We start from the raw sequence: 17866 nt of genomic DNA, 5'->3' as shown, positions 1-17866 counted from the left end.
TTGCTTCCTTGATCAACGCCAATCTCTTGAATGCATAAGAGGTGAACATGTAGCCCTCCACCTGTCGACCCCTCAGAGCAAGACAATGAGAAAGTTGAACACCCAGCGTGACTCGGTTAACTGCTTTTCCCCAGCAAGACATTTGTCTCAAAGGGATTACTCCAAAGCATATAAACCCTCTTTTTGTTGACCATATTTGGACAAAACACCCTTTTCATGCCAAAACTCTGCTAAATTACTTAAAAGAACATTTGATCTTCCTCTACAACATCTGAAACTACCCTCTTTATCTCTCAACACCATCATATGAATCCCCATCAACCACTGTCTTCCCAATTGCGTATTAACAATCTATAAGCAACTCAATGGATTGGATTGCTTTAAAAAGTGAATCTATTTTAACAGATTAAAAGTCTCGTATTCATGGATGGAGAAGAGTACGGAAATATAGAAATCTAGCCGTTTCAAGCTCAGACACAAATCTCTCTTATAATATGCATACCTAATCCACATACAACTACCCAGGATTATTCAGAGCCCTTAGCCACTCAAATTTATTAGAAGGAAAACTCTTGAAATAAAATAATACTAAAAATAATGTATTTATATGGTACATAAAACCCAATGACCCAACCAGTGTTGCTTTCTTACAGAGTAACAGTTATTTATGTGCCTGAAAGGACCTTTGTTAGAGTGCTCTGCAGTAAAGCAACTGAATCTACGGCCGACTTAGCAAACCAACTAAGTCCCACCTTAAACCGGTGCTCCTCTGTAGGCAATCTGATCAAGTATGCTAATTTCCTTGCTGAAATTATGAGAAATTAGGTTAAACATTGACATAGAAGCGAAAATAGACAAAGTTGGGATATTTTTAATGCATAGAAAACAATATAGAAGCGAAAATAGAAAAAGTTGGGATATTTTTAATGCATAGAAAACAACTAACCAGCATGACCAATAGGACCCTCTAAGGTGAGACCATCAGCGAAACTTGGTGAAATAGCTGCATCGTTTCTACCCAGGGTCATCATCTCTCCAAGATTCTGGAATCTGGTAGTCAGACATGATAGTTTTTAGACAACTTATTATAGTTCAAGAACTTACGCAATGTACCAATCTTGAGCACATATATTTATATTTAAAATTTGTTGACAAAACACATGCACACTCTACCAACTTCAAATAGCTATATCCCGAAGACCTTAAGTTTTCCATTTTACAAGATGGGACATGCAACATAAAGAAGGCATATAAGTGGTCATTTCAAGTGAAAAATTAGCAACATAACAGAGCAGTATCATCGGAATGATGAACCCAACAAAAATTGAGGGAGCTAAGAGAACAAAAGAATAAAAGCTAAACCTTAATGGCTATTAAAACTACCGTCAAAGTATGATCTACTTTTAATCAAAATTGCAAACGAAGCAACTACAGCATTATTTTCTGGGACTATATTGTCTGAGGAACCTCAGATCACATTCATCCCTTCATTAGATATTCAACTTACAGATGTGAGTAGTTTTCATATTGCAAAACATTTCAAGGAACCAATTACATCAGCTAATATGTAAAATCTTAATGGAGGAACAGATGTATGCTGACTTTATTGAGAACACGCAGCAGCAAAAAGGAACAGGACCAAAGAAAAATAATATTAAGGTACATGGCTTAGAGAAAACTAAAACTTCATTGGTGCCATACCAAGCCATGCAATTTACATTAATACTAATAAATGCCAGTAATTCTAACCTAAATGGCAACAATGGACGGTGATTAATGGCTGCCCATAGATTCCAGCCAGCAAAGTCCGCTTGCTGAAAAGCAACCTGGGAAAAACAAGCAAGAAAAATCAATCAAACAAAAATCAGCAAAGTAGAAAACATTATAGGTTTAGGAAGTTTGGTTCTGGATCCATTAAAAACCTTCAGTTCCCCTCAGAAAAAGTAAGAGCTTAAAGTTTTGACAGTGCTTCATCAAGCAGTGAAACAGGCTATACCTGAGCTGTGGCTGGCAGAAGCTTTCCAGTTGAGTCCCTTAGAGAAGCCGAGTCACCAAGTGCAAAAATGCGGGGATGGCCCTTAACACGAAGAGTTTCATCTGTTTCTGCTTGTCCTCTTGCATTCAGTGGAAGTTCATGGGGTTTGTCACAGGGTTCAAGTGCAGGAAGAAGTGGTTTGGACCCAACCGTCCATAACACCAAGTCTGCTTCTAGATTTTGACTTTCTAATCCTTTTTCAGCAGGTTGCAGCTCCAAAACATATTTCTCAGAGTTGTGCTTCGCAATGTCCTTGCCTTCTCTTATCACAGTTGCATCACCTGAAGCTTCCACGTCGCTGACCCTCTGTATGCAACGAACGAAATAACCCAGGAGAAGTTGAACTTTCCTAGATGAAAGAACCTACTAGTCCAATAGCAGAAACATTGTAAAACAAAAGTTAAGGCTGCTTCAACAGTTAAAATCTACATACTACAAACATGTGAATTAAAAGCATAAGACTAGATAATAAGAACTTCATATGCTTACGGACACATCTAACAGCATTAATATCAAAGCTCCCATGCCTGACTCTTTGAAATAATATTGTTAATGAGAGCATTACAAAACATGAAGACATGTACACTTCAACTTCAGCTTAAAAATGAAATGACAATGCACCTGCTGTGCAATAAGAAATTATCATGTTTTTACAGAATTTCAGCACCTTATCTACAAATAAATTTAAGGAAAAGTGAAAAAGTAGTGCTTCAAATTAAATTACCCTAGTGCTAGAAGAATTGAAGTTTAACATTTAACTTATTGTTATTCAAGAACCAAAAAAGAAAAAGCCTTTTCCACCTAAAGAGAATCAGCTTACATGAATCATATTCAACCATTCTGCTTTATGATAACTCCCATTAAGTTCCATTAAAACAAAAAGTTTTCTAGTACTTCCCACAGTTTTTTCCAGTCTTCTCCTTTTGACATGTTTTTTTCTCAAGTAAATTGCATTATCTACATTACCTGGACTCTTCATTTTCCCTGAAGTATCTGATAGATATTCAGAGATGGGTAAGGGGATACATTGGAAAAAGAACTTCAGAAAAAAATGAGCATACCCATGTCAAACACATACCTGCATCCAACACCTCGCCCTCGAGCCCAAGTAACATTTTCCTTCACCTTAAATGTCTATCCCACTTTAAACACAATCATTTTCTACTCAACTGGCACCAGAGCCATACTATTTAATACATAACTCCTGGTATAAGCCTTCTTTACATCATATACATCCCTTGCAGCAATCATGATGAAAATTTTCTCCAGAGTTCAAGCTTAAGATCAGTCTCTCCTTTGGTAGTATAAATCCAAAAATAGGTCACCAGCGGAGGGCATGCACTGAATAATAGGTTCCTGAATACAACTTGAAAATCCATCCACTACCAGGATCACAATTGATGCCCAATGTAAGCCCATTACCATTTTAGAAAACCAATCACGCCTTCTTGGGCATGCAACCATCATGCAAACTGTTAGACGTCAATTAATTATTAGATTAGTTTATTATTTTATTAGGAGAAGTATTAGAAGATTTTCTCTATGAGTTTTATATCTTTAAGAGATCTTTTTTAATTAAAAGTAATTTAGAGAGACACTAGGAGTCTTTCTTTATTTGAAGTCTTTATTTTAGTTTTCTTAGCTTATACGTCTTTTATTCAAACAAGTAAACCTATGTAACCTCTATTTAAGAGGCCGATTGGTAGCAACAAAAATAAGTCTGATTAAGGCTGTGCTTGGTAGAGTGGAAAGAAAATTGGAAGGATGGGAAACATAATTTTTCTTTCCATAGGTGTGCTTGGTAGAAGAGATGGAAAAATGGAAAGAAAATTACTTTTTCTTTCCCTCCATTGCTTGGTAGAGTTGAAAAATGGAAGGAAAGAAAATAAAATATTTGAAAAATTCACATCTTTCTCATTTTTTTCTCCTCTCATCATTCCAATTTTCTTTACTCTCACTTTTCTTCCCAACCAAGCATACTCAAAATTTATTTACTTTCCACTTTTCCAATCGTTCCTCCCATCCCTTCACTTTTCCACCCAACAAGCACACCCTAAGTAAATTTTACAAGATTTAAGATTCTCTTTAACGAATCTTAAGGTCCAGAATTCCCTTCGACGAGTTCCACTTGTTAATCATAGGTCATTCACGAGGAAGAGGTAAAAATCAGGGAAAGAGCCCTGATAAAACAGACGGTTTGCCTGTGAATCCTCCGGTGATAAGACCCATCAGTCGGGACGGTAACAACTTGATTTCAGAGCTAGGAACAATGGGTAATTCCATTACGAGAGAGGAGTTGGAGTCATTTAAAACAGGTATAGAGTTGAAGATCAATCAGTTCATGCTGCAGATGAGGGAATTGATAATTTCCAATCAAAAATTTGACAAGGGAATAAGGGTTGGCAGCAGTGACAGCATTTTGCCAAAAAATAGAGTTAGCTAGGGAAACAGGAAAACTGATTAGAGACAACGATAGGATCCGGTGTGGTTCCATGATACAGGAAAGTTGGATTTCCCGACTTCTGATGGGACAGAAAACCCTCAAATCTGGTTGCACTAATGTGAGAAGCTCTTTGCGAATAAGAAACGGCCAAAAATAGACAAAGTGGGTCTAGCTGCTTTTCACTTGACAGGAAGGGCACAATTGTGGTATCGTCAAATGGAGCAGGAAGAGCCTAATCTTTCATGGAAAGCATTCAAAGAATACTGTACTCTACGATTTGGACCACCACTGTGCAAGAACCCTTTGGGGGAACTAGTGAAGTTGAATCAAACAAGATTGGTGGAAGACTACCTTTGCCAATTTTAAGAACTGTTAACCCGTGTAAATTCCATGAGACTGGATCAACAAATTAATTTGTTTACCACAATATTATCAGATTCAAACCGAATAAATGGAGATGTAGAAACCTGAAAACTTGGTTCAAGCTATGAATCTGGCGTGAACTTTTGAGACAAAATATTAACTAATACAGGCAATAGACTTGTGTAGTTGGAAATCGACAACAGATACTAGTGCTAGCAAGAAAGATCCTCCTTTTATTAAAAGGGAGACTTGTGTAGAGATGGCAGGGTGAGGAGACAAGGGTCTTTGTTACAATTGTGACGAACCATACTCGTTTTGACACCAATGGAAAAATTTATTTTGGTTGGAGATAAAAGATCCAATGATGTTGCACAAGATCGAGAGTCTAAGGAAACTGAAATATCTTTACATGCAATAATGGGCCAAAAACAATGCAACAAGCTCTTTTTCCAAGAGGGGAGTAATGTTAGACGTCAAGTAATTATTAGATTAGTTTATTATTTTATTAGAAGTATTAGAAGATTTTATTTATGAATTTTATAGGAGATCTTTTTTAATTGGTACTTTAGAGAGATATTAGGAGGCTTTCTTTACTTAAAAGTCTTTATTTTAGTTTTCTTAGCTTTTAAGTCTTTTATTCAAATAAGTAAACCTATTTAACCTCTATTTAAGAGGCCAATTGATAGCAATATAATTAAGTCAGATTAAGCAAATTTTACAAGATTTAAGATTCTCTCTAACGAGTCTTAAGGTCTGGAATTCCCTTTGACGAATTCCACTTATTAATCATAGGTCATTCATGAGGAAAAGGTAAAATTCAGGGAAAGAGCCCTGATAAGACAAATGGTTTTCTGTGAATCCTCCGGTGACAAGACCCATCAGTCAGGACTGTAACACAAGCCCTCTATAACATAAATGTAACAATAGAAACTCCTTTTCTTCTTTAAAACTAGAAAAAAAACCACTCTCTAGAGAATTTATCATTAATTATCATTAACAGTGAAAAACCATGGTAATATAAGAAGAAAAAAGGCCAAATTTCTCATGTTTTCTAAAAGTTGATATCTTACTTTTAAGGCTGCTTCCCTATTCCCAGTAGGGGCAGTTGGACAGATTGTGCTTTCGACATTAATAGCTTGTACTATTCCTCTATCTTGTAGTCTCTCTGAGATAGTGGCAGCTAATTCCACTCCAGAATAACCACAACCAACTACAGCCACACGGATAAAAGAATCTTTACCGAACTTAGTTCGCTCCAATGTTTTTAACTTCTCATCAACCCTCTGCATAAAAAGCGTAACAAGTAAGGATATAAAAGATAGAATCCATCAGCAAACAACAAACTAAATTAAGACTCCATTGAGATATCAAGAGGGGTAGCTATAGGACTTACACATGCATCCTCTAGGGTAGAGAATGGTAATGCAAACTCTAAAGCACCAGGTACAACATCAAGTTTAGCTTCAGCTCCCAAAGCAAGAACCAACCTGGCTGCCCAAGATAAGATACAATGGCATCAGATAGGCATTCAGAAAGTACAAGCAACCCCCATAATAACATATTTGTATACGTATGCTACTCAAGAAGCCCACTTATGCAAACTTCATAAATGTTGCCGGAGAGTTGAATAATAGCGTTAGAACCATAAAAGACAAACAATACATATTTTTTCTCACATCGAATATTTAAAATGTGTTCAGTGGATTAAAGTCTAGAAATATAGCAGAAGAATAGATGAGGAAGCAAAAAAGTCAATGAGAAGTGGTCATTAAGAAAACCTTCAAAGATATCATCATAAGCAACTAGGTCTGGTAGTCAGGGTAACAAAATTGTACCAGTCATACTCAATGAGAAGGCCACTTTCAAGCAGCACAGTGCCACCGCAACTTGACTGTTTATGGCCATTCATTCCCCAATGATCAAATGGATGTAATAGTTTTACCCTGTCCTGGAGAAACTCAACACCAGTGTTTGCAAGTAACTCTGAAAAGCGAGGCGCAATTTCCCACTCATCCACTTCTGCAGTAAAAAATAGTTACTACAACAATCAAGCTCTTGATTTTATCTGAAAAGAATGTTCAACTATATTTTCAATAGAAACAAGAAACCATGTCCCCATAATTTGATCTAGAAAAAAATACCTCCAGTTAGAAGCTCATACAACATGGGTTTGAAAACAAATCGTTCAGACTGATCAACTAGAAGCACCTGATCCCACATTCGATAAAGTAACCAAATCAGTTGAGAAGGGGTGAAAAATGATATGCCACAATATCAGGGTTTAGATACTATCTTCTTTTTACCAGGAGAAAGGGGAATGACATCAATGAACTAAAGTGTGCATATTCCATACACATATCATGGTGAAGCAATCAAAAGATGCTAGTTTGCAAGCTTCTAAACTTCTAGGATTTCTTACTTAACTTATCAAATTAAGAGGTAACATACTAAAACAAAACAGATAACAGACAAAAGTTAAAGAAACAGTAGTTTCCAAATATCTAGTCACATTGAACAGCATAATATTCATGCCCCGCAGTCTATGATGTTTTGGAAACTACGGAAGTAAAGTAGATAATAATCAATATTCGATCTCAACATACCTGAGGTTTCTTGTCCTCAGGCCATAAAAGAGATTCTAGCCTTAAAGCAGTATATAAACCACCAAATCCACCGCCTAAAATGCACACCCTTGGCTTCTGTAAGCAGAGATCATACAAGAATCGAGATAGTCAAATTCCTAACACTGTTTTTTTCGTTTGTGTGAAATTGAGTTGGTGCAGACTGTCCCTTTTCCATTGTTTCATGTCCAAAGGTGCCAGCGTTAAAGCTTCTACAAACCTTTATGTAATGATGTCATATTCATGGAAGCCGTTACGTATATAATTTTACAAATATGACAGGATTTTAGCAAGTTCATAGGTCATCACAATAAATCTTCATATTAGTTAGAATGATTTTTGTCAAACTGAGTTATTAGGAATTCCCAATGGTCCGTCCTCGATCCATAGTTTATAAAAGCATATGTTTGTCGGAAGGACTATGGAAGCAAACCTTTTTATGAGGCCATGTGTAAATAGGAACCGTTTTTTCAGCTTCAGATAATTGTGGTAGCGGCGGAGCTCCGCCAGCCTTTCCTGCCGCGGCCGAAGAAAAACTGGATGTTCTGGATAAAGCAGAGGGTCCAGCCCTCAACCTCGCGGAATAACCAGGAGATAGTCGATTCCATTTCTTACCCATTCCCCCGCTAAAAATTCCTAATAAAAAGAAATTTTCGATTTTTGACAAACAGATTATGAAAAGCAAATGAGAATATGAGAGAGAGAGAGAGAAAGAGAGCATACTGTTGAAAGGCAGGAGTGCAGTAGTTGAAGCAGAATAAGCAACGAACGCCATTGAACATTGAAGAAAGGGCGAGGGAAGTGATTGCTTAGTACCGGAAAAATTGCTTTCGCTTCCTATGGTTGTTTTTGGTGACACGCTGCTCCCAACATTTTTATTCGTTAGTTTTCATGGTCAAGCTGCTCCCAAAATTAGGTACCGCTGTGAGTAAAAAATTTTATATAGTTGCTATATATATATATCTGTAAATAGTTACTTAAGTTTATTTTAGGATGCTCATTTTTTTAAATTTTTTAAAATATTTCTATTACTATTTATTCAATATTTAATAAATTTATATATTTTTCATCTATTAAAATTTATTATGTCTAATATATTATAAATTTTTCTCTATTTAAGGAAATTCTGTTTTGTTTTTAAATTGAGTCTAAGTATTAATTTATTGATTGTAATTTATGAAATTCACAATATATAATAAATTGTATTTGATTGATTCATTAAAATTTTCTCTAGTAAGTCATGTTTTTTTATTTGAGGTTCAATGCCCAATTTTAGGTCCATATACATGTTGGGTTTACTTAACCACAAAGTTTAATTATGAAATTGAGAGTGAAGCAAATCAAGTTAAGATTGTACGAGATTATCCAAGACTTCATAATGAAGGCCTTAGACATGCATATGAAGCAAAAGGAAAATAAAGATTCACTTTATTGTTTTCAAGAAAATCAAGAAACCAAATCTTGATTCAATTTTGATATTTTGAGAGATTTCAGGAACTAAGAAAATCAAGATTTAAAATCTTAAAATTCTTGGTCCAAGAAATCGATGCTTGAAGTCGATGCATGATGGATTACACAAACGAGCTTGAATTAGTCAATTTCGGGAGCAAATGGATCAAAAGTCCAAGTTCTTGAAAATCAGGTCATTAAGATATGTACAAGTCCAATATGAAGTCTGGAGAAGGACTAAGTTGAATATCAAGCCAAATTGTTAAAGTAGCCAAAATTGTAAAACTTCTAATATTTTGTCCAAGTTTTATTAAATAAATGGATCAACATATAAAAATTCGGCCCAAGGAGCCCATTATGAGCCTTGGACGAATTCATCATCAAATCCAACCATAGATTCATTTTTATATATTAATTAGTTAGTTATTTGACGAGTTGGCATGCTTAGTTGGCATACACATAAAATTCTATTAGTGTTAGGAGATTAGTTAGGGACTAAGGTTTGGGTGGCTATATATAGTGCGCCCACCTTTAATTTATAATTTCATTCTTTAATTCATCATATTTTGAGTTAATAAAATTCTTTTGAGTTTTTCTTCAATAATTCCTCTTGAGCTTTCTTTTAGAAGAAGTTTTATCAATTTTTTAGATTGTGGGAATCATCCTCAAGTTTTTTATTGCCAATAATTTTTTTTCTTAGAGGATAAACTAGACGTTGAATGGGGCTATGGATTCATCTTGTTTCTAAGGATCCTTTAAGACTTCTACATACCATCTCTATCTGCTTCCATCTTTATTCTTTCTTTTCTTTGTTTTTCTATCATGTTCATGTTATTTTGAATCTAATCTTTATTTTATTAAATTTTAGGTATGATTTCTTTCAAGAAGGATGTTCTCTTATCTTTTCTCATCAAGAAGCATCAAAAAATAGAATTTCTTTCTTTCTTTCCTTATGTCAAATTCATCTTGCACAAAAGAGTTTGTTTTTGGCTTAATTACTTATCCTAACATTTTGTTTTGTGATTTTGAATTTCAAATCTGGTTGAAGCATTTCTTAAAGTTCAAGAACGGGTTCTTTTGACTCAAGAGACCCTAATTTTATCATTCTTGGACTCTCTCCCAGCCGCCCCTATTTTCTTTTCAATTTAGGTTTCTTTCTTATTAATTTTAGTCTATTACTAATCCATTTTGTTTCTTTTGTTTAAATTTCAATTTGATAGCTTTTATTCCTTCAAGAACGTGTCAAACATCATCAATTTATTGGTTCTTTATTGTTCTTGGTTGACTGAACTTGATTCTTTTTTTTCCTTCGTTTCTTTTTTATTTTAGTACTTGATTTCTCAAATTTGTTTTAATCTATTTGTTAGCTTTATTTTGGCTCAATTTCATTGAGAATAAGTTTGCTTCTCTAGGTCGACTTGGATTCTCAGGAACCTTAATTTTCCAATTAGGTTTACTTGTTCTTTCTTACTTAGTCATTAAGTTTTTATTGACTACTCTTTTATTTACTTATATCTAACTTGGATTGTTTGTGTTTCAGGTCTAATCAAACTCAAAGTTTCCACCATTCGTCTAGAGCCCTAGATCAAATTTACGACTTGGAAAAACTTGCGATCTTGTTCCACACAAGTCTCTATCATTTGGTATCAGTTTCTTGATTTTGGGTGTTCTTTGTGCTTTTATAAACTAATTTATAGCAAAACAGACTCAAAACAGTTTTTACCCAAGAATTTTTTTCAAATTTTTTTCAAATTTTTTTCAGTAGGTAAATGTTTTCCAAATAATCTGAAATTTTACATGCTAATTCTTTTCACTCTCTTAGAACATTAAAAAATATTTTCCACAAAAAAGTGAACAAAATAGTGAAAAAAAAGAAAAATATAAAAAAGAAAGAATTTTGCACTTTTCAGGCAGAATGAAGTATCTACATGCTAGTCCAAGCTAGCTAAGTTTTCTATTTCTTTCATGCATCTTGCATTTCATTTCTTTTGCTATGGTATTTTTTGTAAAAAAAATCTATTTTGGTTGTTCTCTTATATATTTGGTCATGCATTGAGGACAATACATCCCTTAGGTTTGGGGGTGTGCTGTGCATTTAGGTTGCATTTTATATTTAGTATGTATGATCATTTTAGTATAATCATTTTAGTTTAGTTGAATCTACTTTGCCACGACAATGTAACTATTACGTATTGTTTGCCTATGAGGAGTACAATCTGTACTTATGATGTTCGATGATAAGCTTATATTCTTCAATACATTTAGAATATGTGACAGTGATTAGGTGAATTTAGCTTAGTATTGGTTGCTTGAAAATTAATTTCTAAAAATGAGATGTTCTATACTCAATTTTTTCGGGTTATAATGAGTATTTTCCAAAGAACTTAGGGACTTTTGAAACCAAATTCAGTAATTTTGCCTTGGCATTATTAAATAAATGATAGTAGGCACTCCAATGCTTCGAATTGCCGAGTAAATTAGCACCACTTTGTTTGCTCCATCGTGTTATTGACTAGAAAGATGATTTTAAGTAAGAGTGTGTAATAAAAAGTAAATAAATTAGAGGCAATCCGCTGTAGTAATGAGCTGAGTAGTTAAGGAGGTAGTTATTTGCTCTATCCATCTTTTTAGTTAAAAGCCTTAGCTTCAAGTGTGATTTCTGTTTAAATTGTGACATGATTGAGTACTAGGTAATTTGGAGTATGCTCCGTTGTGATTATCAAGTCAAAGAATTTTGTGACATGATAAATCCCCTAATATACTAATATATTCTATTTTTAAAAAAAAAGAAAAAAACAAACGAATATAAATGGTTTATACAAGTATGCTTAGAGCAAGAGTGACTTGAGTAGGTAACAAATGAACTAAGTAAGCCAGAAGATATTTGCTATGGCTAGAACATACATGAAACTTAGAAAATCTGGTTTTTAGGGAGCAATTTTCTACACTACCTTTGTTAAATCAAAACTTTGAAACTTGAACATGTTTTTAACGAGAGAAAATGGTTGAGAACTGATGTATATATTGGTCTCCGAATAGATTGACAGTACAAGATAGGTACATGTATTGTCAACACTGCCACATATATGCATTCATGCATATTTTTCTTAAGACAAGTAATAACTCATGTTTGGGGTGTGATAACTCTCGAAAAGAGTTATATTTCATGCCTTTAGACCTAGCTAGTGCTTGTACTTGGGTACATTTAGTGGCATTTTAGGACATTTTATTTGCATTAGGAGCTTGAAAGGTGTTTACATGTTAGATACCTTTTTTTTTAACAAAAAAGGACCCCAATGGTCAACTCATTTATTAAGCAACATCACAAATTACAGCATTATGGGTATCTAACGGATAGTCCATATAAAAAAACCAAGTTTTAGCCTCATTATACATTTTCGTACAAATGAAGTGTAACACCCCTTACCCGTATTCATCGCCGGAATAGGGTAGGAGGTATTACCGGAGTTTATCGAATTAATTTTCCGTTAATACGAGTTAAATACTATTTATTTACTAAAACATGTCATGGTGTCCTTTAGATGGGCCTCAAAGCCCAAAACATACTTGAGACAGACTAGAATTAAATCGAAACCATAGGAATTTTTCGCAAAATCCCAAAGTGTTTTTTTTTTGCTCAATATAACCCTTTATAAATATCTAACATTCCCTGCAATTTTTAAAACCGAGACCAATCCAACCAACCAATTCATTTCAATCAATTTAGTACAAAATTATACTTCTATTATAATTATACTATTTAACTTACTCATCATTCTTTACTTTAATGTATATTCATTAAACAAGTCTTAATATTTATATAATCACCAAGCCTTAAACATGCCATATAAATCATTCTTTACTATTTACAAAAGCTACCGGAGATAATCTGGATAGTGTGATCCTCTGTGTTGATCCGATCCTCCGTATACTTCCACGTCAATCTACAAGAGACATTGAATACACTCAAATAAGCTTATAAAAGCTTAGTAAGTTCATAGGCATAAAACATAAATCTTACCAAATATTTATACACTTATACTATATACACAATTATTCACCTGTCAATCACAGTCATTGGTGAGTTCCCTATATAAACTCACTACCACTTATCCATTTCCATTAATTCTTTTGGGCCCATTTGTCATATATCATTCTTTAACCAAATTAGGGAATGGTAAAGGAAAATTGAGTACTTCACTTTCACTTTGCCATAGTATAACTATGGTCTTGCATATGATCACTTATCACTTTTTAAAATCATAGTCACCTTACGGTCTTACATCGATCACATTTATCACTTGTCCTTGATCGGATAAGTGTAGCTAAAGCTACCACTTATCACTTATCACTTGTCCTTGATCAGATAAGAGTAGCTAAGCTACCACTTATCATTTGTCACTTATCATCGATCGAGATAAGTGTAGTGAGGCTACCACTTATCACTTGTCCTTGATCGAAGTACTCAAATCCGACATTCCACTCAATTTGATCATTTATTCGATTTTCAGGTTGTTATTTTATTTTCTATTCATCAATAAATATATTTCATCATACATTATATAATTCATAAAATTAACATATAATCATTAAACTTCAACCATATGAACTTACTTGGGTCGATTTGTAAAATTTGTAAAAATTTAGGGACTAATCAGCTACTTTTTCTTTTCCTCGACTTGCTTCGGGTTCTTGATCTATCATTGTAAAATCATTCATTTATCAGTATTGACTTCATCTTCAACCCGCTTATAAGTAATATTATCTATAATTTAATTGTTTACTTATGTATATTCCAATGTTGTCCATCGGTGTCATAGTCACTAGATTATTTTTATCTTTAGCTACAGAACTCCAAATTAGGATCCGCTAATTTTATCTGAAACTAGACTCATATATCTTCTCATCATAAAATTTTTAGAATTTTTGGTTTAGCCAATAAGTACAGTTTATTCTTTAAAGTCACCCCTGTTCTGCTGTCTAACAATTCCGACCCTTCTTCACTAAAAATTAATTATCTCTTCGTACAGAATTCAGATGATGTCCATGTTTATTTCTATTGAAAATAGACTCATTAAAGATTTTAAAAATATAAATTTAAGCCCCTAATTATTTTTATCAAATTTTTGATGATTTTTCAAAGTCAGAATAGGGGATCCCGAAATCATTCTGACATTATCTCACAAAATCTATTATATCTCATGATCTACAATTCCGTTGCTTACACCGTTTCTTCTATGAGAAACTAGACTCAATAAGCTTTAATTTCATATTTTTTTCATCTTCTAATTCGATTTATACAATTTATGGTGATTTTTCAAAGTTAGACTACTGCTAGTGTCCAAAACTGTTTTAGTGCAAATATTGATTTCGATTTTTGCCCCAAATTTCACAGTTCGTACAATTCAGTCCTTGCTCAATTAATCCCTCAATGAAGCTAATTCTTCCCAATTAATGCTTTACCTTAACATTATAAGTTATTTCACAATTATTTAAATTCAGAATTTCCACATAAAACCCTAACTTCAAACTTTTTCACCTTTAGATCCCAAACATTCACTTTCTATTCAATTCTTTCAATAAAATCAGCATATAAACAATTTAAAACTCTAATTCCATGCTAAATCATCATATAATTCCAGCACATATTCATATCAACTTTCAATTTCTTTCATAGAATCAAAAACTAATGAATTCAACAAGTGGACCTAGTTGTAAAAGTCATAAAAACACAAAATTTCAAGAAATAATCAAGAATTGAACTTACTTGCAGTAAAATATGAAAAACCAGCTTAAAAACCCTTCTATGGTGTTTTTTGCTGATGAGAATGCAGAAAAATAATGAGAATTCTAGATAATTCCACTTTAGTCCTAGTTTATTAAGTAAATTTTGCAATATTCCAATTTTGCCCTTAATTCATCAATTTTCCTTGCTGATTTCATGCACCTTGCCGTCCAGCCCAAATAGACCTGGGGTCTATTTGCCTTTTAAACCCTCTTTCTTTTATCATTTAAGCTATTTAATCATTTCCCATAATTTTACATTTGTTATAATTTAATCCTTTTATTCAATTAACTATCGAAACTTTAAAATTTCTTGTGAAACTTTAATACTAACTTATTAACACTCCATAAATATTTATAAAAATATTTATGGCTCGTTTCAAAATTTTCAAACTCTCGATATCTAGTTTCCGATTCTAATTTAATTTTTTATTTCTAGTACACTATTAGCTATTTCAAAAATTTTCCTAACTTCACACTTAACTTATATTCACTAAATTATTAATATTTTCTACTCATTTGTCGGATTTAGTGATCTCGAATCACTATTCCGACACCACTGAAAATTCAGGCTATTACATGAAGTCATCAACAACATGACCACCTGGTCCAAATTAAATAAGCTGAATTGAAATTGTTGAATGCTTCTTTACATGCCGTAATTCATGCACCAATGATTGTGACATCTGTACTATGGTTCCTCATCTTGTTAACCAGGCTAGCGTGATCCATTTCAAATAGGACATCTCCTTTAATATTTAGCTAACACGCCAGCTTAATGTTAGTCTCAAAAGCATAGCACTCCACTTCATGCACCAAAATCTTCGTTTCTATAAAACCCCCTACCCCCTAATACAAAGCCTTCATCATCCCTAACGATCGTCCCATACCCAATTCTGTTAACACCCACTGTAGCATCGAAGTTTATTTTTACAAAACCCTTTAGAGGTTTTTCCCATTTCTTAATAGCTATGTTCTGGGAAAGCAATAGTTCATTCAATATATTACAAATACGAAATTATTTGCTAAAGGTGTTGGCCCTCTCCTAGATGATCTGCGCCTCCTCTTATTTACTCCTAAAAATTTAATTGTTTATATTATTCCAGCAATTCCATAATGTTGTCATAAGGTTAGCGATTATTCTCTTATCAATGACTCTTATCATGTTTTCTAGCCAATCAATACAGCGACCATTCTTCTTTCCAACCACCTATAGAGATAACCGATGTTGGGCAGTCTTTAAAAGCATGTATAATAGTCTCGGCTTCAACCCCGCACCTGGGACACCCCTGATCAAAGCCACACCTAATGGAGGTAAATTTGACATTCGTAGGGAGGATCTCATGCCCCACACGCCATGTAAACACCCGAACCTTAGGTAAAGTGTCGAGCTTCCAAAAGGCTTTCCAAAAGAACCTATGAAGACCAAACCCCATCTCTTTCAAAAGTAACCATGAATAAGTAGATTTCAAAGTGTACTAACCATGAGGGCTGTGAAACCACACGGTTCTATCGCAATGGCCCTCATCCCCTATAGGTAAGTTATAAATTTTGTAACCCCAATCTTGCTTGTAAAGCTTATAAACTTTATCAATGTTCCAACGTCTACCATCCCCAAACCAAAGATCTCTCACACTTTTCTCATTAGGGTTGAGCATATTAACATTGAGAGCATCACCATTTAAACCTTCCACCCGGCAGTTGTCAACCCGAATGTTAATTTGGTCACCACTCCCAGCTTGCCAATCGAAACTATCTTTAAGAGCTTCTACTGCAACTGCAATGTTAGACCAAGTAAAGAAAGCTTTGTCAACTCTTTTGGCATGAAATATATTACCATCAGGAAAGTACTTTGAAGATAACACTTTAAAACAGAGGGTATCCTTACTGTTAATAAGCCTCCACACTTGACGCCCAAGAAGAGCCAAATTAAAAAGCCGAATATCCCTTATGCTAAGACCAACCATACCCTTAGGGTGACACAAAGTCTTCCAAAGAAGCATTGACTAGAATCTGCCATTTTCCTTGACCGACCACTACGTTTCACTTAGCTTTGCTTGTATATCTTCTATCACACCTTTAGGAGCCAAGAAATTTGATAGTGCATAAGTTGGAATAGATTGGAGGACCGCATTGATAAACACTTCTTTTCTACCAAAGGATAGTATCCTCTTGGTCCAACTGTTGATCCTGCAAGACAACCTATTAGTAATCTCTTAGAAAGCCGTAGTTTTCTTTTTACCAATCAGAATAGGAAGGCCGAGGTAGTTGTTTAATTTCTCCATCACCTTCATGCTAATGAGATCGCCAAAAGTATTTCTTTGAACTCTAGAAGTGTTGGGACTAAAAAGAACCATTGACTTTTCAAAATTAATTTATTAACTTGATACGTTAGCAAAAATCTTTAACAAGACTCTCAACATCACTTTTTTTATTTCTCAAGAAAATAAGGGCTTCGTCAGCGAAGAAAAGGTATTAATCCTAGGGACGTTTATACTAGCCTGGATTCTTTTTAAAATTTTATTTCCTTGAGCATGAATAAGCATCCTAAAAAATGCTTTCATGCAAAATAAGAAAAAATAATTGAGAGGGGATCCCCTTGACGGAGACCCTTCTCGGGAATAATAATATCCGATAAAATATTATTGCATTTAACCAAATATCCGAACGCAATCCATTATTTTGTTCATCCACTTCTCAGCAAACCCTATTTTCTTCATAACCATCTCGATAAAATTCCACTCCACATGATTATTTGCTTTGTTAATGTCGAGCTTGATAACAAACCCTTTATTGGGGCCGTTTTTAGAGCTTTGAAGGTAACATGTTAGATACTTTTAATTGTATGTAGAAGGGTACGTTTGGTAGTTTGGCAGGTGCAGGATATGGAGAAAGAAATAATGAGTGAAGGTTTATTGGGGCAACAGGTTGAATAATTTGCCACCTTGTATGCCATGATAATTCAAGAAAATGACCGAGTCAACATTCATCGCAGACCAGTTTCAGCCCAACTCTACTTGTACAAGAAAAATCTGCCTAAAAAGGAGTAGAAGATATTATGGGCAGTTAAAGCTATTATAGGAAAAAAAAGCCTATAAAAAGTTGAAGGAGGAAGCCCTAAGTATAGAGATCCGGAGGCAACAATTGAGAGCAGCGGCTAAGTAAAGACGA

The 17866-nt window shown here is 34.2% G+C and overlaps 1 protein-coding gene across 1 annotated transcript; it reads right to left on the bottom strand.

Annotated features, from left to right (window-relative positions):
• Positions 1 to 394: 394 nt before the first annotated feature.
• LOC108476577 (alternative NAD(P)H-ubiquinone oxidoreductase C1, chloroplastic/mitochondrial) lies at positions 395 to 8404 on the bottom strand. Its single transcript, XM_017778818.2, has 11 exons — positions 8186 to 8404; positions 7896 to 8098; positions 7445 to 7540; positions 6983 to 7049; positions 6677 to 6860; positions 6235 to 6328; positions 5912 to 6124; positions 1997 to 2398; positions 1750 to 1826; positions 947 to 1050; positions 395 to 805 (listed from the first exon to the last, which is right to left on the bottom strand). Exons 1-11 carry the CDS (start codon positions 8235 to 8237, stop codon positions 666 to 668), a joined length of 1632 nt encoding a protein of 543 aa, XP_017634307.1. The 5' UTR covers positions 8238 to 8404; the 3' UTR covers positions 395 to 665.
• Positions 8405 to 17866: the final 9462 nt, after the last annotated feature.

Source organism: Gossypium arboreum, chromosome 12, assembly GCF_025698485.1.
Source record: "Gossypium arboreum isolate Shixiya-1 chromosome 12, ASM2569848v2, whole genome shotgun sequence".
NCBI classification, from domain to species: Eukaryota; Viridiplantae; Streptophyta; class Magnoliopsida; order Malvales; family Malvaceae; genus Gossypium; species Gossypium arboreum.
This window is presented reverse-complemented; position numbering and strand designations above follow the sequence as displayed.

Coding starts and splice junctions, on each gene's coding strand:
- LOC108476577 (XM_017778818.2), bottom strand. CDS start 8,237: ATGGCGTTCGTTGCTTATTCTGCTTCAACTACTGCACTCCTGCCTTTC. Junction 1,827..1,996: donor TTCTGCCAGCCACAGCTCAG/GTATAGCCTGTT, acceptor TGTTTTTCCCAG/GTTGCTTTTCAGCAAGCGGA. Junction 806..946: donor GGGTCCTATTGGTCATGCTG/GTTAGTTGTTTT, acceptor TCATAATTTCAG/CAAGGAAATTAGCATACTTG.